At 42.5% G+C, this 20,790-nt stretch overlaps 1 protein-coding gene across 1 annotated transcript in view; it reads left to right on the top strand.

Moving 5' to 3' along the window:
* TMEM116 (transmembrane protein 116) overlaps nucleotides 1-20,790 on the top strand; it is a 77,308-nt gene that overhangs the window by 35,596 nt on the left and 20,922 nt on the right. The window contains exons 2-4 of the mRNA XM_088449092.1: nucleotides 1,961-2,007; nucleotides 7,545-7,608; nucleotides 8,743-8,871. Coding sequence (XP_088305218.1) covers nucleotides 1,961-2,007; nucleotides 7,545-7,608; nucleotides 8,743-8,871 — 240 coding nt within the window. The remainder of the gene's footprint in view (nucleotides 1-1,960; nucleotides 2,008-7,544; nucleotides 7,609-8,742; nucleotides 8,872-20,790) is intronic.

The following is a 20,790-nucleotide window of genomic DNA, read 5'->3' as shown; positions in this document are numbered from 1 at the left end:
ATAGCACTTTGTTCTATCCTAATTCTAATTAAAAGTCTATTCTTTTACATTTCTATAATGCCATGGTTAAGGTACAGTGCCTGGACAGACACGCCCAGGCACTATGGGGAGCAGAGACACAGAAGCCTCTACAGAAAACGATGTTGCTTGGGCAAGTTAAAGTCATGATGCCATCTCGAACTTGCGTCCTGGGCAGCTGCACACCACAGTTGCTCTACCCTCATTACACCCCTGCATGGCTATATCATAAGAAAGTATGGTTTTCCACTGTAAAAGACAGCAAGCATGTTATAAATATGTATGTGTAACCTAGATCCTAATAATTTATTTTAAATGTTTTACTTTAAATATTTAAATGCTATCTGAAAACTGTTTTTATTACCCTAAAAATGTTTTTATTACCCTACTCTCAGCTATGCTGCTCACACTGGCACACCCTCACACCTACCCTACTCCCAGCTATACTGCTCACACTGGCACACCCTCACACGTACCCTACTCCCAGATATACTGCTCACACTGGCACACCCTCACACGTACCCTACACCCAGCTATGCTGCTCACACTGGCACACCCTCACACCTACCCTACTCTCAGTTATACTGCTCACACTGGCACATCCTCACACCTACCCTACTCCCAGCTATACTGCTCACACTGGCACACCCTCACACCTACCCTACTCCCAGCTATACTGCTCACACTGGCACACCCTCACACCTACCCTACTCCCAGCTATGCTGCTCACGCTGGCACACCCTCACACCTACCCTACTCCCAGATATAATGCTCACACTGGCACACCCTCACACGTACCCTACTCCCAGATATACTGCTCACATTGTACACCCTTGCATCTCCCCTGCTTCCATCTAAACTACAGTACACTGGTACACCCTCATACCCACATATACTACAAACTACAAACGGGAATGATAATCGTTCATTATTATAACTCAGAAATTGAATGATAACGACGTTGTTATAGTTAAAACGTTTAAAAAAATCGTTATATGTGTATGCACCTTTAGTGCCTAACCCTAACTAACTCTAACCCTCCCCCCTAGGGGCGCCTAACCCTAACCTCCGTCCAAAAAACCTAACCCTAACCCCACTATGCTCCCTAAACCTAACCCACTCCCACCTATACGACTCATACTGGTACACCCTCATACCTATGCTGCTCACACCTATATTACTCACATTGGTACAACTTCACTCCAATGCCACTTCTATTACTCACACTGATATATCCTGAACACACCCTACTGCCACCTATACTACTCACATTGGTACGCCCTCACACCTACACTACTCTCACCTATAATCAATGGTGTATCTATAATGGGTGCAGGGTGTGCGGTGCACATGGGCCCCTGGGTCCAGGGGAACCCACACCACACACCCTGCACCTATATATAGTTATAATTACCTCTATGCTGTCTCTAGTAAGCAGCAAAAATCATAGGGAAAATGGCAGTGGACATTTTCCCGGTACACGTGACTTGCACATGTCCCCGTGAATAAGCTGCTGGCACAATTTTCCCAGAGACCCGCGCATGCGCAGTAGGTTCTGGCACCAAGCCAGAATCTACTGCGCTTCCAGAGAGGAGGGGGCCCACACTGAGTCTGCACACGGGTCCTCTCCTCTCTTAAAATGCCCCTTCCTATATTACTCACACTGCTACATCCTCGTAATTCCCCCCTATACTAACTACACATACTGCTACACCCTCATTAGTGTCGTAACAGGGCTTTAATGTGCTCTGGGTCGGCCCCTGCCCCCTTTGCGCATGACATCATGATGCTACACACAGGGGGTGGGGCCATCCAGCACCCAGAGGAGCAATAGTACACGGAGCATCTTTAAGAGAATGTCGGTTTAATTAATTTCCACATCTCTGCTTTTATTACAATTGGTGAATTGCCCTAGAATGATATTTGTTTGCTCTTTCCTCAGGTGTACAGTGTCGTCTTATGGATACAGGTGGTTACTGCTTTACTAAGGTACAATCTCCAACATAAAATACATACAATGACAATATGTATAAGCAAATATGTAAAGGCGCGCACCCCAATACCACATTTAACTCCTGCATGAGAAAACATTTGAAGTGATAACAAATAATGGGTGAGATTTATCAAAGCTTGGAGAGAGAAAAAGTACCAACCAATCAGCTCCTAACTGTCATTTTTTAGTTAGAATATTAATTATCGGGGTTCGTTCGGACCCCGATGAATAACATCATGAATAAATCTCTAAGAGTAATAAGCATACCAATGGGTAAATTTAATATCCTGCAACCTGCATGCATTGGCGGGCTCTCTGCATGTCTGGCCACTGTTTTAAAGTAACAATTATTTAATAGGCAAAATCAGTTGGTTTTGCCTTCTAAATGATTGCTACTTTAAAACATCTGTAGACTCACTGGGAACCCCCCGATGCCTGCAATTCGCAGGATATTACATTTACCCTCAACAGTAAATCAAAGAAGTAAGAATCACAAAGAAAGAAAGGCTTGGAACACAGAAATTAGACATTTCCAGGCAGCCAAGTACTGATGTATGCAAACACAGAATTACTAAAGGAAATATTTTGATACTGAATGGCTGGGATTGATTTACTTAATCTTAACACTCCAGGTATTTTTATTTTATAGTATACATCAAATACACGGAGGTGAGTTGCACCCTATTCAAGGGTATATCTATTCCGGGATGCATCAACCAGAATGGACATACCCTCTTCCCCTTATCGCAATGCGATACAGATTCCTATGCTTAATGTTGTATTCGTATGCATACACTTTGTAGTCTATCACTTAATTCTGCATGTGTGTAGATGTGTTTAAAAGAAAATATAGTTGCAAATCATTTAGCAATTATGTGGGGTGCAACACAAAAAAGTTAGTTCACTTTGTGATTGCTAAAAATAGAATAAGGAATATACTGAAGTGATACAATAAGGCCAAAACTAAATGAATGTATTGTTACTTAACTAATGATGTCTCCATTTGTTTTATTTTATGTTCTCTCAAGGGCTGATGCATACTTGGCCACAAAATGTGTATAATTTCCAGTTGAAAAAGTTGCACGCATAATAGTATTTGTGTCTATATTCAGAGCTCAAGGTGTGTAGGGCTCAGTATCAGCAGCAAATGCACCAGGCATACATCACAGACACTTACATCTCACGGCTAAGGTTTATACCATTTATGTTATGTGTAGCAAAGGCTTTCTCTATTAATAATGCTTGAACAAGATGTTAAAAGGAAAGGGAGACAGATCTGCACTAATATTAATGCAAGTGAAGATATACAATAATGATATGGCAGAATTAATACCAAGATACATTCAATAAGATTGATAAAATAGTAAAAGTATTTAACAATATAAAAAATTGTTATAACTATATGTAATATGCATCAGTCAATAAAAGATGTATGCCAAATGACAATGATATACTGTTGCAAATATTTTTTATACTGTTAATTAAATACTTCTACTGTTTTATAAACCTTATTTATGTTTTGCTAATAACTCTGCCCTACCAGTATTGTATATCTTCATTGGTATTCATATTATCTGTCTCGCTTTCCTTTTAGTATCTTGATCAATATTGAAAGGAGAAAACTGCCCTGGAATAGGGGCACACTCCAAAATTATAAACTATAACTTTTAATAAAGAACAATTAAAAAGCAACTTACACCAGAGCTAAAATCCGGGTTATTGCAGGGTTAACCCGGATAGCACCTTGGTGTAAAAGGGGAATCCAACCCAGGTAACTTGCAGGGTTTAACACAGGAATAACCTGTGAAACCCTGCAGTGTAAACGGCGCGATCCGGATCAGGGTGACCTGGATCGTGCCGCATGCCTGCCAATTGGCCGGCTTTAGTGGCGCTTGGAGATACCACCATCTCCAAGCGTCCATTTCAACGGTGGAAAAGCCGAGTCTTTGCAGACACGGATTCGGTGTGAACGATGCAGACTCAGGAATATCCTGGGTCAGCGCCGGAGAAATTCCGGGTCTGATCCGGATTGGAACCCTGTTCCAACCTCCGGGTGAGACCCGGAATTTCGCTATAAAAGCAGTATATCACTGTAATGACATGGAACACAAATGTCATAGAAATAGTCATATGTAGTATCCTGAAAATTTATCCTCATTTCCACATAAGATATACAGTACAGTATAAGAAAAAGAGAACAAAAATTATATATTGTGTTTGTGAGCAACAGAGTAAAAATTGTGTTCCTCTCAAAGAGGAGAGGGAGCAAAGTGAGTAAAGTGAGGCGAAATATGGGAAAAAAGAAAAAAAATAACAAACAAAATGTGTTTTGTTAAAAATGATGGCACCACTAACCAGATTGGTGCCAACAAAAATTGCATCTAGTACTGGAGTAGTACTCACTTGGCATCATCAGCCCCTCAGGCCTTGCTTTTATATAAGGTTGCCATGGCGTTTATTAATTGTTAAGCAGGAGACTTTCCAAACCGCATGCCTTTCTTCTTTACAGAAAAGCTACAGGGCATCTGATAATGAGCACAGGAACTCAGAACAATGAGCAGTTACTGCCATGCCATTCACTGAACCTCTGCCGAACCAGGCAAGCTACGACAAGCACACACTAACTGCTGTGCCAGTGTGTGTACCCAAAGGGGGGTGCTGGGCCAGTGTGCCTTAACGTGTTACCTGGGCATGTAACAGATGGCTATCAAAATAGATAGATAAAACATGACACTTGATGAAATAATTTACTCACTACCAAAGCTGCCAAATCAATCAAGCTAAATTAACCCACGAAGGAAAGGACAGACAAGTGGGGGCAGGCATATGGTGCAGTATGTAAGAAAACTATTGAAAAGTATGGAATGTGACAGAGTAGATTCCTAAGAATCACAATGTCATAAATTAAAAGTAGTGAAGCGTGTATTACACACAAAACAACATACTATCCCCACAATGATGAACTGAAGCGAAGCGAGTCTCTAAATTATTCTATCCCAGCACAAACTAAACATAATGAAATGTTTAAATAACAATACAGTCCTAATTTAATCCGGCACAGTTGATTTACTCCCAACAAGCCGTGTTGGATTAAGGACCCCATTTAATAACAAGTGATACGCTAATTATCACTCGTTACTAATCTTAAATGGTGCTCCAACCAATCAGCTCCTAACTGTCATTTTTCAAAAACAGCCTGTAAAGTGACAGTTAGGAGCTGATTGGTTGGGGCACCATTTAAGATTAGTAATGAGTGATAACAAGCATGGCCCTTGTTATTAAATGGGGTCCTAAGGGTCACACGAGGGTAGGCCTGAAAATCATTAAGAGCCTATTGTGAGAAGTGAGCAAGGTGTGACAAGTACGATGTGGGTGGAAAAAGTGCCATATAGGCTTGTACACCCCCTACACTATCTTCTCCAATGTGTCTCTGAATATGTAAAAGTAAAAACATTGCATCATCTTGTGAGGAAAATAGAAATACAATATTAATACTTATGATTTATGGCTAACCGGATAGCCAGCTGGGCTGTCATTATGATGGGTCTCTTTTTATTTGGAGGCCTGGGTCTGTAGTCCCTTCAACCCCATTGTTAATCTGGCCTTTCATATCAGTCCATAAATTCAGGCAGCTGGAAAACCATACAAAGCTATGGAATAAAATATATTATATAAAATACCTAACTATGGTAAATAATTGCTCCTTAACTACGCACTTACAGTAATAAGTGGAGCGATCAAGTTAGTTCTGTGATGGATCGGTTCAAACAACTTTTGGACAATGTAAACTGGAAACTATGTTTACTAGTGCATAAGTGAACTAAGGCTATTTGTACAAGGCTAAAGTAATTCTGTACACTGTGTTATGGCGCGTATCCACTTGCCAACAATGAAGAACTGAATGATAACGAAATTGTTATTGTTCAGTCATTCATTATTGTGTATACTCGTTGAACACTTGTCGCTTGCTGTGGAGCCCCAAAGATTCAGATGCTTTATATCAGGGCTGGACGCGCTACTGCTGTTTAAGTGGAAGCTGGGCATATCAGGAGATCCACAGGATCGTGTATACCTGACAATCGTGGAACCTTGGAGACAGATACACTGCACAGCTGATATACTCTTGTGATTAAGGTTGAGGCTCAACACAACATGTGAGTTACAGGACTGCATTTACTTGACAGATAGTTGATGCCTGTTACCTCCATTTGGAGAAGTGCCTCCCCTTGTCTCCTTTTGTCCATATATATATATATATATATATATATATATAATGTGTGCAGTGCACACCGTATGATTCATACTCTAGAGCCAGCATTGCTATTATGGATTTCCAACAGAGCTCCACAGAACTTTTGATTGAGTTCTACTGAACTAGCTACGGGACTCCAAATATATTGCATCAATTGATGTGAATTACAATCCTCGAGTATCACACATTACAAATTTTTATACTGGTAATACCAGGTTTTTTAGGATCCACCTCCTTCAGGTTTCAATATATATTGAAGTATAACATTGATTTATCTGTTGTATATATAAACTCATTTTTTGTAGGCATTATCATTGTCTTATATGTGATATTTATTATGTGACCGGTCATATTGTTGTTTTAGGATATTAAATTTCCTTTTATTTTTTGATAAAACTTATTGTGGTTTATTTCAGTCTAGTCTTCTTTATACTCTAATTAGCGCAGAGAATCTCAATTATTAGTCGTTCATTATACTCTGTAGTGCCCACACTGAATGATATATAGTCCATATTGCTGACAGCACTACACAATTCTAACTGCTCGTTAAACCATAAATGTTGTACCCGAACCATTCCATGCATTTGTATTGCTCTCATGGCCTGATTCAGACCCAGATGCTATTTGCGGACGGTTGTTCCTAAAAAGGGGCCGGCTATTTAAATTGAGCGCTCGCTCATTGCGGTTTGTTGACGCCTCTATGTCTGAGCGAGCGAACGAAAAATGCGCTCGCTATTTTTTAAAGACGCCCCTTTGCCGTTCGCATCACACGTCATCTCCGGTATTTATTTGATTAATCGGGTACATCGAAAGGCATCTGAACAGCTCGCAGTGCTTGTGGTTGGTTTATCCTACCGCAATCACTGCGAGCAGCTCAGGCTAAAAGACAACCGAGTGACGTGGTCGATGATGCTCTTTTACTAATTATGCACACCCATGAAACGCCCTTTTTACCGTTAGGCACGCCTGCGTTTGGATCTCCACTCCCCCGTTTTCAAGCACCTTCCCCTGTTACCACCCACAAACGGTACATTCTGTCAATCAAATTAGCAGCCCCTCGCTGTTTTGCGGGCGCTCGATTTCCAACCGCAATGACTGGTTTGCGCATGCGCATTACGACCCATATGCAGGCGCAATTGTGCGAACATCGCTCAAAGCGAATGAGCGTCCGCTTACGAGCAGCTCTGAATCAGGCCCTCAGTTTCTAACTACAGTATTTATTGTATAGATGCTTAGTTTGTAAAAAGAAAATTGTATTTATTTACATAATTTTCTTTCTAGTATTGTAGGTTCTGGCTCAGTCATTGGTTATACTGTGTTTCAGAATTCAGTAAAATTACCAGAGGTAAGAGAACTGTGTGAGTGTAATTATGAAATTGGTGATATTATCCCATACAAGTCTCAAATGAAAGCCCAATTTGATTTTTTTTTGTAGGGCTACATATACTAATCATGCACATGTAATTATTATATTTATCTAACAGTTGGCTAGATCTACTTTATAGTAGATTTAATATAAAGAGTACTTTTTTGGTCTGATTCAGCATCCCCAGTGGATGGTGTATGCAGTCTTCTGTCTACAACACCACATCCGACTTGCTTATATCACACATCCAGTGTCACCAGCTTTACGCTGACTGGAGATATAGTTTTGGCACTATTCATTTTACACCAAACCCTAGCGGAGAGGGCTAGAAGTGTAGACTGAAGACTGCCTCACCCAGCCCACCGGAAGTGAATAATCATATATAAAATCATGTACTTGTTGGAGTACTAGTGAGTGTATCTAAGCAACAGTTAGCTATAATATAATGGTTATATTTGCAAAATAGACCCTTAGGGGCAATAAATCACACTTGGAAAAAAAATCCAAAGACAGGAATGTGGGCATGCACCTGGGTATATATGCGAGGTAGTTGTATAGGTGCACTTGCGCGAATAGAAATTTAATGAGGAAGTACATATTGTATATTCACAAATTATTTTTATTTTTAATATCTTAACATTGTATGTTATGGTGTAAAATGTCCCATTTAATATTTTCAGTGTAGTTTTGTAACTTACTGGTTTTATTTTACTTTTCTATTTTTTGTTACTTTATTATTAATTTCTCTATATTGCTGTATACAGTGTACTGTTACAATTGCCAATAGTGCAGGTAACATTATGTGATCTGACCAAAACATATTTTCTGCTTATACACCTAGTGAATAATTGTGCATAACCTCCCTTTTTGTCTATTCAGACAGTCCCTGTCACTTATTTGAAAAATTATTATTGTTTTCTATTTTAATATTTCCCCTATTTATGGTTTATATGTTTGTTATAATTTTATATGGAATTTAATAAAGGTTACATTTTATTTGTGTGTGACCAGTGCAGCGCACCACTATCCTTGTTTTTTGATACTCTGTATACTGTACCTGGAAAATATGTGATTTCTGCACAGACAACCATTTGTTCTTATTCTTACATTTAGGTTCGGCCGCTCTTCTACCTCAATCTCTCTGACTTGCTGCTAGCCCTTTGCTGGCTTGTCGGGGCTGTTTTGTATAGAGAATCCTACAACAAGAATGTTTCCTGCTACAACCTCCAGGCAGTGGGTCAGGTGAGTGCATTCTATATGTCTAGTTCCCTCTATCACACAACCTTCAATGAATGGCTCTGACATGTGATGGTTGCTGTTATGATAGTTTGTTTGCTCTGCTCTTTTTATCATGTCTTATTTACTGAACGTTTAATAACTTTTTGAACATACAGTACACTCACACAGCCTCCATCTAATTATGTTCCCGAAAGGTATAATAACACAGTGCCAAATTACACAGTATGTTGCATATGGTTGTCATGTAGGAAGCCACAATGCAGTTGTTGTGCTGAGATCCCAGTGTCTCGTGTACGTCCTACAGGAAAGTACGGCCTACACAAGCTCTTTGGAGCCGTTTAGAAAATCAGGTTATTATTTTTTTCTGTTCCATTATTGGTTGGGAGCAATGTAACGTTACCAACTTATGTGCTGCCCACATAGTGCAGAAAATGAAGCCATGTTATGTGTAGCCGGCTACAAGCTCTCTCTCCAGGCAACATATTTGTTTCTACAATACATAGTTGTCAAGGTATCTAAGCTATGATTATAGATTAGCTGCTTGTGAGTTCCCTAAATTGATCTATGTATAGTAGGGCCCTAGGAATTTAGGGGCTGGTTCGGGGTCAGACGGATCTCTGATCACAGACACAAACACCAGGTTTTTGCATACATTCTGTGAATTTGGGCATTTCTGAGTGGTAAAAATGCAAGAGTGTAGTACCGCACTGACTTACAGGAGTGCCATGGCAGTGCCGTGGGCATGTTTGTTATGATCCCTGTGATTCTGAGTCATGTGTCTGGGGAAGGGAAGCCTGTTTCTCTCTTGTACCTAGCATGGGGCTGGTGTAAGCGCCAATACTAATGATGGCGGTTGCGTCAGGTGGCATAATATCATTGGGCAGCATGGTTTCCTGCTTATACAGTAGATGCACAAACCCCCTGCTTTATCCTTACAGATTCTGACATTATTATAAGGTAGTAAGTCATTCTTCTGTGGCTGCCCACACCTACAGCCACGTTTTCTGTGCGACTCTGAATCAGGCCCTTAGATTGAGCTATATCTGTAAATCAGGGGCACTGGAAAATGTTCTGTAATTGGTCCCTTGGTAGGTATGGCAAATTGTCAGTAAATGTGGTCGAATACACATGTAACAAATATATATATTTCCGCTAATGGCCCAGACATTACATTATATCAAGTAAAAACCCTCTACATTAATACCCAATGTTCCACATATACTACAGCAATCAGCAGTGCTCCTCCAGGTTAAAGCACTACTCCCAGCCCCTCTACATAACAGAACTACCAATCAACCCCTCCATACTTACTGTACTAACCCTAACCCCTCCACAGCACTACACCCCAGACATCCACATTACAGAACTATACCTCAGCCAGTCCACATTACAGCAATACCCCTCCCCATTTCAATAATACCCTCCTACTGTACAGCAATACTACCAGCAGCCCCTCCCCCCAGTACAGAAATTATACTACCAGGGCAACACTAAAGCAATATCACCACTCTACTACAAAACCAGCACTACTCCCGTACTACAGCAATAGCATTCCTCTAATACTAATATCTATCCATGTTACAGCAATACCAGAGCTGTAACTACACTTTTTGGTGCCCTGTGCCAGAAAGAGCATTGGCACCCCCCGCATTTATCAAAGGCACCCAAAAAAGGGCCATGACTTCATGGGGAAGGGCCAGGGAAGAGATAGGAGAGGTCAGGAGATGCTGGGGATGAAATAAGAGGAAGCTACAAGCAAGAATGATAATAAACAGAAATTTGAAAGGCCCAAACAGCGCCCCCTGACCTGTGGTGCCCTGTGCGATGGCACTGTCCACACTACCCTAGCTACGGCCCTGAGCAATACTACATTCATCCACATTCTAAAACTACAGCAAGTTCACCACTCTCACACTACCACGATGTTACCACCACCCTCATACTATACTAATACTACCACCACCCACCCACTACACTAATACTACCCCCACCCACTACACTAATACTACACCCCCATTAGAGCACTACAACCCCCACCCACGCTACAACAATACCACCATCACCCTCATACTACCATCATCCCCAAACTGCAGCAATACAACCTCCACCCACACAATACAGCAGCCCCACCCCTGATCCCACACTACAGCAATGTCTCCACCCTCTTCCCATACAACATTTATACTAGTGCCCAGGGCAGTAACTACTGGTTGGTCAAGATTATACTTACCAGGGGCGCTGTTCAGAGATGGGGGTACAATCACTAACCCCACATTACAGCAATATCACTCCCACTCACACACTACATCAATACTACCCATAAGCCCACACTACAGCAGTGCCACCTAGCTCTTCCCACACTACAATATTACTATTATCACTCACACACTATCTCAATACCACCACCTTCCCTAACCTCTCCACATTGACTTTCTCCTTTACACAGCTAAGTGCAGGGTCGGCTCTAGGGGTGTTTGACCTGTGCTTTCGCACAGGGGCGCCACCCATAGAGGGCACACCCCTCCCAAACATCCCGATTTCAGCGGGACAGTACCATCCCGCTGTTCCACCCGTTGGCCGAAGTGGCCCACGGGTGGTCAAATCGGGAGGTTGAGGACCCCTACCGCCGCAGCTGCGGGGGTGCCGGACCACCGGAGTGTGAATGGATGTTGCGCGCATGAGCGCGGCATCCATTCACTGACGGGAGAGGGCTGGGGAAGCCCAGTCAGTGATGGAGGGCTGGGCTTTACCCCTAGCCTGATGTTATTTGGAGGCGTGCCATGCGAGCATGCCTCTAAATAACGCCACTTAGGGGACGTAGCCTTCATCACACGCGATTTCAGGGCGCAGCTTACCGGGCCAGCACAGGGTGCTCAGACCCCTGGAGCCAGCCCTGGCTTAGTGCATGGAGAATTTTCAATCATCTTAATTAGATTTCTACACTGGAAGACCAGTAACTATTGGGGAAGTTACTTATACTGTACAATTAGTATAGCGTTTACCCTTTGTTTCAAAATGATTCAGGTACCTGGTACCTCTCCCCACACCAGCTACCAGGAAGCAGTCTGATGCAGAAGCTAATAGATCTGAATACGTGAATAAGTTTGAGGAAAGATAAGCACCCTTAGTGATGGAATATTGCTAGTTCACCAGGGGTTAAAGGAGAGGAGGGGGCGTAGCCAGGAATGTGTCCATCAAAATAGTAGCCTATGGCAGTAATAAGGGGCAAGGCCCCTACTATTCATTATAAATAGTCTGGAAGAGGAACCATATTTCTCTTTTCCAGTTTTGGAACCCCACCCACCAACCCGTCTAAGTGTTTTATATGCAATTATTAAAAATGTTGTTGGACTGTGCAATTTTCAATTTTTCCTTCCACATTGGTGTCCGTGTGTTTATTTCTAGTTAGTAGTTAAGTGAGTGAATTAGCATAATGTATGATTCAAACAATGGGTGGCTTAACAGGTGGCATTGTTTACATTTTTAGTTATTTCATTTCTATGTTAATTATACGATAACAATAATCCCCAGTAGTACTATTCATATATAAAGGAAAATACAGGGGCAATAATATTTGCATCATGCTGAAAGCTAACCACTGTTTATCTATCCTATCCTTCAGTACTAACACAAAAACAACAGACACCATAGCGAAATTTTGGTGCTGTGGTGTAGGATTGAGATACATATCAAATTCCTTCCATAGACCCTCACTCAGCAAACCTACAAAGCCACATTTGGGCAATCAGTTTTCTAATTATACTACCAAATAGGTGTTCATTACACAGGCACCAGGCCTCTAGCTTTATCCAAAATCTCAATGGCTGGGTCGGGTGCATACTGCGGGTTTGGTATGAAATACAGACGGCTCAAATCCCGTCAACGGCATCCCGATGACTGAAGATCTTGACAGGGGTGGTAAGTACCCTAACCCTCCCCCTCTCCCCCCTTTATCCCTTATCCTCCCTTAGTGGTGCCTAACCCTAACACCCCTCCGCCTAACCCTAACCCCCTAAGCACCCTAAACCTAACCCTCCCGGGGGGTGCTTAACTCACTCGGGGGGTGCCTAGCCCTAACCTCCCCCCAGGGGTGCCTATCCCTAACCCCCCCTACCAGTAGCCTAACCCTAACCCTCCCCGGGGGATGCCTAAACTTAACCCCCCCCCAATCTCAGGAGACAGTTATACTTACCCGGCGTCCAGACGGTTGGGATGCTGACGCCGCTATCCTGATCTCATTCGGGATAGCACCATCGGCATTTTGCCAGCAGTTGGGATTTCAGCTTCGGTATATCTCTGTCCGAAATCCCGTCCGCAGGCTTTTTAACTACATCTCCATGGTTTCCTAGTAGGAACTGAATTGGCGTCAGCACTGTGAAGCAGAAAAACGAACCACTGTGTCACCATGCTGTCTCTCCTTATCTTACTTCCAGCTAGGGATGAGCGGTTCGGATCTGTGGAATTCAAACTGCTCCGAACAGCGGGGATCCGAGTCCACCCAAGCCGCGGCTCGGGTGATCCCACTGCCAGGCCGAACGTCATCCTCCTGACATCAGATTCTCGCGAGAGTTCACATCTACATAAGGCACCAAGACCGGGACTTGGCTCCATTTCACTCACACGCCCCGCGCGCTGCACACTGCTCTGCTGAAAGTGGCTGTGTACAGAGACTCACAAGTGGCTGTGCTGGCAAAGTGACTGTGTAAGGGGGCACACTGCACACTGATGTATACTGCGCTATACTCTGCTGATTAAAGTGACTGTGTCCAGACTTACAAGTGGCTGTGTGTACAAAAAAAAGTTTAAAAAAGTAACAAAAACGTTCAAGAAAGTTAAAAGTTTAAACAGTAAAAAATAAATAAAAACACTTAGTTTTTGGTGCTGTACCCCACTGTGTATACAGGCACCGTGACTCCTTGGGCTGTAACCCACTGTGTATACAAGTACTGTGACTCTGTTGGCAGTAGCCCACTGTGTATACAAGCACCGTGACTCCTTGGGCCTTAGGGCCCGATTGAACGCATGGATGCAGACGCACGCACCCATCTGCTGCAAGACTATGCTAATCAATGCATATGCACAGAGACCGCAGCACAAGATACAGACGCCCAGTCCCATACTAAGCCGCCAATCTCCCTTTACTCACAGCCTGATCAGCACTCAATATAGCGTAAACATCAGTAACATCGAGAACCATCAGACCCATTAGCATAATAGTGGTTGACCTGACCTGCCGCAGAAAGTTGAACACTTCCTGTGTACAGCTTACGGTATGGCTATGTATGCTGCCGCACTGCCTTAATTATGCACGCCCCTATAGCGGTGTTATAAAACCTGCGTTCACCACCCACAAACGGCACTGTCAATCAATTTCGGAATGGTCTGCATATACACTGCATGAATTCTGCGTACCCTAACCCGATTGCACTGGCTAGTTCGTGCACGCGCAGTGCGATGCATACGCATGCAAAGTGCAAAAACATTGGCCAAGTTCATGCGTTCTCTCCTTTGTGTTCCTTCCTGAATCAGGCCCTTAGCCCTCTGTGTATAAGAGCACCGTGACCTCTTGGGCTGTAGCCTTCTATGTATAAAAGCACCATAACTCCTTGGGTCTTAGCCCTCTGTGTATACAAGCACCATGACTCTTTGGGCCTTAGCCCTCTGTGTATACAAGCACCATGACTCCTTGGGCATTCGCCCTCTGTGTATAATAGCACCGTGACTCCTTGGGCAGTAGCCCTCTATGCATATATTAAAAGCACTATGACTCCTTGGGCAGTAGCCCTCTGTGTAGAAAAGCACCGTGACTCCTTGGGCAGTAGCCCTCTATGTATAAATTAAAAGCACCATGACTCCTTGGGCCTTAGCCCTCTGTGTATACAAGCACCATGACTCCTTTGGCAGTAGCCCTCTGTGTATAAAAGCACCGTGACTCCTTGGGCAGTAGCCCTCTGTGTATAAAAGCACCGTGACTCCTTGGGCAGTAGCCCTCTATGCATATATTAAAAGCACCATGACTCCTTGGGCATTCGCCCTCTGTGTATAAAAGCACTGTGACTCCTTGGGCAGTAGCCCTCTATGTATAAATTAAAAGCACCATGACTCCTTGGGCAGTAGCCCTCTGTGTATAAGAGCACCGTGACTCCATGGGCAGTAGCAATTAAAAGCACCATGACTCCTTTGACAGTAGACCTCTGTGTATAAATTAAAAGCACCGTGACTCCTTTGGCAGTAGCCCTCTGTGTATAAAAGCACCGTGACTCCTTGGGCCATAGCCCATTGCATATACAAGTAATGTGACTCTGCAGGCCGTAGCTCTCTGTGTATACAAGCACTGTGACTCCACAGTGAGTGGTGATTAGTAAATACATCATACTACTAGTAGTAGTACTTCATTTTTGTACAACTTGAGTGTTTTCATCAATATGGATCACGACAAGAGCCGAGAGAAGAGCAGAAGTAGCTAGCCCTGCAGCTGCTGGAACCAGTCATGATGACGATAACTAGTCCTTCACTATCATTTAAAGCTGATGCTCAAGGGCGTAGAGGCTTTAAAAAAATAGGGTATTTGAAATAAAAAAATCGAGATTTCACAGGGGTAAAGACAAAAAAACCCTCTAAAGATTAGTGCAGAAAAACAGAAAATTGGCAACATACCATTCACCACACGCAGTGCAAGGAAAGGCTCAGGCCTTGGCATTTATTTCTGAGTGGTGGCTCTGCAACTGTCAGTGAGGTATCTTATGCCTCTCATGGCAATGAAAGAAATACGGTATTCACTCAGACTATAGAAGTGTAAAAAAAAACTGAAAACCACTAAGGCAGTAGATCAAACTGTGCGTTCAGAAACACAAATTTCAGAAATCCCTGAGGAGAGTCTGAGTATGTCCACAAGTGCTATGTGTGAGCCTGCCCTTTCAGAGAAGCTGCCTACCACAGTTTCTGCTCCCTCTGTATTTGTGGGGATGAGTAGCATAAGTATTGCTGATGACATAGAAATTGAGGATGCCAACATGGAATTGCAAGAGGATGAGGGAGATATTTCTGTAGCTGACGCTGGCACTAATGAGGATATTGAGGATGTTGTTTGTGTAAGTCAGGTACCAGTGGAAGCAGCTCTTGGCCATGATAAGAAGAAGGCCATTTTCATGCCTGGGCATAGGACCAACAAATCCACCTCTTATGTCTAGAATTATTTTTACCCAAATCCTGACAACATTTGTCAAGCCATCTGTAGCCATTGTGGAAACACAGTAATGAGAGTTAGGGACGTAAAGAATCTAGGAACCTCCACACTATTATGTCAACTGCAGTGAGCTCATGAGAAGTATTTTATAACATCACAAACTGGTGCTAAAAATAACAACAAGCAGTCCAGCATCAGCTACTTTCCTTCTTTCTACTAGATCCCAGCATCTGCAATCTCCACCGTCAACACCTTCATCGTCAATATCCACAGTAATAATCAGAGGTAGTTCAGCATCCAATTTGCTAGGTGACTCATCCCCTTTCCAGGACTCCTCAGAAGAATCATTGAGTCCTAGGCCTGTGGTGTATCTTCAACCTAGAAGTGAACCAAGAAGATTACTAGTAGTAGTTTAACAAAACAATTGACTGTTAAACAATCTCTCACCCAGTCGTACAGTGGATCACTGACACCATGACAGCTATGCTAGTATTAGATCTGCGTCCAATATCCGCAATTAATGTAGTGGGTTTTACAAAGTTAATTGATGTCCTGTGTCCCCGGTACCAAATTCCATCCCGGTTTCATTTTCCTGAAAAGCCATTCCTTGGCTGTACCAGGACGTTTAAAAGAACCTAATTATTACCCTACAAAATGCGATTGTAACAACTGTCCACTTAACCACAGATATGTGGACAAGCGGTAGTGGGCAAACTAAAGATTACAGATGTCATAGAAACATGGCTTACCCCACTTGAACTCACCTCAGGATTTGTGATTTCTGATAATGCCAAATATTGTGAAAGCATTTCAGCTGGGTGAATTTCAACACATCCCCTGTTTTGCTCACACAATCAAGTTAGTGGTGCAGGATTTTTTTAAAAATGACAGGGGCATGCAGGAAATTCTGTCTGTGTAAAAATTTCGGGACATTTTTGGCATTCAGCAACAGCATGCAGGAGATTGCAGCACCTGCAAGAACAGTTTAATTTGCCCTGCCATCAACTGAAACAAGAGGTGGTAACAAGGTGGAACTCCAACCTTTATATGCTTTATATGCTTCAGCGGACGGAGGAACAGCAAAAAGCCATCCATAGCTATACAACAAGCCATGACATTGGGAGAGGAGGGGGAATGTACCTTAGCCCAACACAGTGGAGAGTACTTTGTCTTGTACAAGATGCTCAAACCACTTGAAGTGAGTGCGGACACTGCTAGCTTGAGTAAGGTGATTCCTCTAATTAGGCTTTTGGAAAATCAGCTGGAGAAATTGAAGGAGGAGATTAAACAAAGCAAATCCGCAAAGTATGCCAGACTTGTAGATCAAGTCCTTTATTTGCTTCACCAGGATCCACGGGTGGCCATGATCTTGATATCTGATCACTACACTTTAGCAACCGTGCTTGATCCTAGGTTTAAGTCGTATGCTGTGTCTTTATTTCCAACTGACCCAGATCTTAAAAGATGCTAATAACTACTGGTGAGCAAGTTGGCAAGTGTCACAAGCACTACGGTGTCTCCTCCAGTTTCTTCAGCGGCAGCTAGAAAAAAATCCAGCTTTCCCAAAAGACCCAGTGGTGATGCAGATAAGTCAACCCAACATTTTGATATCTGGTCATGTCTAAAAGAATTGCCCAACATTAGTGACACCTATACCGTAACTCCATCTGATACGATCACCATCCAAAGAATGGTGGAGGATTATTTTATTATTTATTTATTATTATTATTTATTACCAGTTATTTATATAGCGCAAATTCATGACAAAGTACAAATAGACATGTCACAGAGTCTCTTCGAGTACTGGAAGGAAAAAAGGCAATTTTGAGGCCCTTGTATGAACTGGCTTTGCATTACTTAAGCTGCCCCACCCTCCAGTGTGTACTCGAGAGAGTTTTCAGCACAGCCGGGAACATTGTGAGCACAATTGTGAGCGACATAGGAGGCTACTTCCTCAAAATATGGAAAAGATAATATTCATCAAAAAGAACTGTAAATTCCACGAGTAAGCCCTTTCCCGGCAATTATGTCACAGTTGTTGAATCGTAAATAAACCTTTAGTACATTCCTGCCTATAAACCTCTAAGATTCACCTGCCTAGAACCTCTAAGACAAAACCTGCCTGTACCTGCTAAAACCACAAGATGTCACTAATTAGCGCTGTGTTTAATTAATAAAACTCTAAGACAGTTGATTAGCGGTCCAACGCGCTAAAGATTATTATTCAGGTAAAAGTACAGATGTTACCACGCTATGATCTAACAATGAGCGCAAAATAAATTGTACAAACATTAGGTCATAAGGTACAGTCAATACATATGCGTGCGCTCTGGGACCAGATACCGGCATCAATAATGAGACCTCCGTCGAACAGTATAACAGGAACACAGCTAAGGCATCTTGTTTCAGAGCACTCACATATATACCCGTACTGGGATAAGCAATACAATAGAATACGTTGGCAGGTTCTCATTGGTTCCTCTTCTTGCTTCTTCCGTTACGGTACAATTCATAGGTCAGTGCAAAGACTCAACCCAGCCTCTAACAGCCTGATTGTGTTCACCTTCCCGCTGCATAATAAATCTAATCTAACTATGGCATACAACATTTCAAGAAGTTATTCTCTCTAACATTCATATTTCATAGCCACATGTTCTGATCTTCTCACCGATGCCACCGCAACGCTGTGGGAACAGAGTAGATCAGTACAGCACCAAACACGGTCCAATTGTCATTTACTAAGCCATAGTTACAGAAAACATTAATTTCTTTATATGCTGACATTGCGATTAAACCAAGTAATAATCATTCCTTTTGCGCTGCGGGACCATTGCTTTTAAATGTGTATGCGGGGAGAAATTACATTAAATTGCGTTGTGTGTTTGAGGGTCTGTGGGGCACTTAGCGACCAGCACTAAGTTGGAAAGGCTTCTGTGTATGTGTGTGAGCATGCCAGTATGGGTTTGGGAAAGGTCACTAAAAAGCTGGCTGTGCGTCTAAATCTCTATTTTGCGTTTAACATGAAGTGCAGAGAAAACACCACTAATTTGCTACTTTTTGCTACATCGCGTATGTGTTAATGTGAATGCAGGGGAAAACACCACTACTTTGCTACTGCTGAAATATAAGTCTGTGGTGATTTTAATGTTTTGCAAAGTTATTTTATGTCTGCTAAACACCGTCGGTAGGTGTTAGGGGAAGATTGTTAAAAAGCGGTTCATGCTACTTTTTAACAACTTTGCGTTGTGAGTAGCAAAATTGCTACTTTTATCAATTTTGCACTGTAGATTGTGTACTATGTATTTTTGACAAAATGGCGCTTGTGTAAGCTTTCTTTTCTAAAATGGAGTCTTGCTGCCATTCACAAAATGGCATCGTGCAGGTTTTCCTGATTGCCAAACAGATTCTGTCTTACCCAATTATTCGGTTTCAACACAGTAGAGTCTTCTGTAATGGTGGATTCCAGCGGGGATGAATTAATATTGTATGGGGATGATGTACACACTGATGAGGGTGAGGATGGCAATGACGGTGGCATCTTGCCACTGTAGAGCTGTTGCCTTAAGCTGATTGTTTTGTGGGGGCCCAAATAAACCAAGCACTTCAGCCACAAAAGTGGCAGTCCCTATCGCTGAAATGCTTGGTTTGTTAAAGTGTGCATGTCCCTTGTAATAACCAACATAAGGGTGGGTGGGAGGGCACAAGGACAATTCCATCTGGCACTACCTTTCATTTCTGCCACTGCTGTGTGGCAATGTTTCATAAATGTGCTTTAAACTGTGGTGTCTGTGCCGCTGCTCTGTCGCTTAGTAACCAGCCAGCTCACTGCAGCCTTAATAATAATGGTAGAAACAATATTATGAGCTGTGAGGTGGTCTAAATTGACTGGAAATTACTGTTATTGAGGCTAATAATACTCTAGGAACAAAAAAAAACAAATGATGTAATTTTAGCTTTATTTGGCAATTTTTGTAAAAAATCCAAATCCAAAACCACTCACGGCAGGTTTGGCAACTCCAAAGTCGGACAACAAATCAGAGCCAATTCCAAATCCAGCAAAAATGGTCCTGCGCACATCCCTACCCCTTGCAAGGTGCTTGACAGAATGCAGAAACCACTTAACTCAGACAAAGCATTCATCCTTTCTCTCCCCTACACTTGCATAATTCAACCCCTCAAAATGCTTTTCCTTTGAACTGAACCTATTATTTTTTTATATTTATTTTATTGATTAACTTTTGTGTATATCTTTCAGTACAGTTCCTTTTACTTTAACAATGCTAGAAAACAAACAAAGACGTGTTGATGTTAAAGGCGTTTTTGATATGCACATTTTTTCAGTGTTTAGAGTGTTTATTTTTAGATCTAAATAGTCTTTGAAAACATACAGTAACTCCCCCTAGAGTCAGCCTCTTCCCTTATCATCTGTAAAAGGAAAACTGACACTTCTACAATACAATAATATTTTAACCTTCATTGAAGGGTCTTTTTGACTTGACCAGATCAAGTAAATGTTTGGGGGGGGGGGGGTTAGGGTTAGGCACCCCACTGGGAGGGTTAGGTTTAGGGAGCAGGAAGGGGGGGTTAGGGTTAGGTACCACCGGGGGAGGTTAGGGTAAGGCATTAGAGGGGGAGGTTAGGGCTAGGCACCACTAAGGGAGGGTTAGGGTTAGGGGGAGGGTTAGGGTACTTACCGTCCCTGTTGGGATCTTCAGTCATCGGGATGCCGCTGTCG

The sequence above is a fragment of the Taudactylus pleione genome, unplaced genomic scaffold (assembly GCF_031769625.1).
Source record: "Taudactylus pleione unplaced genomic scaffold, aTauple2 ptg000479l, whole genome shotgun sequence".
In the NCBI taxonomy this organism is placed as follows: Eukaryota; Metazoa; Chordata; class Amphibia; order Anura; family Myobatrachidae; genus Taudactylus; species Taudactylus pleione.
Note: the sequence above shows the minus strand (reverse complement) of the source record. Positions and strands in the feature narration are given on the sequence as shown.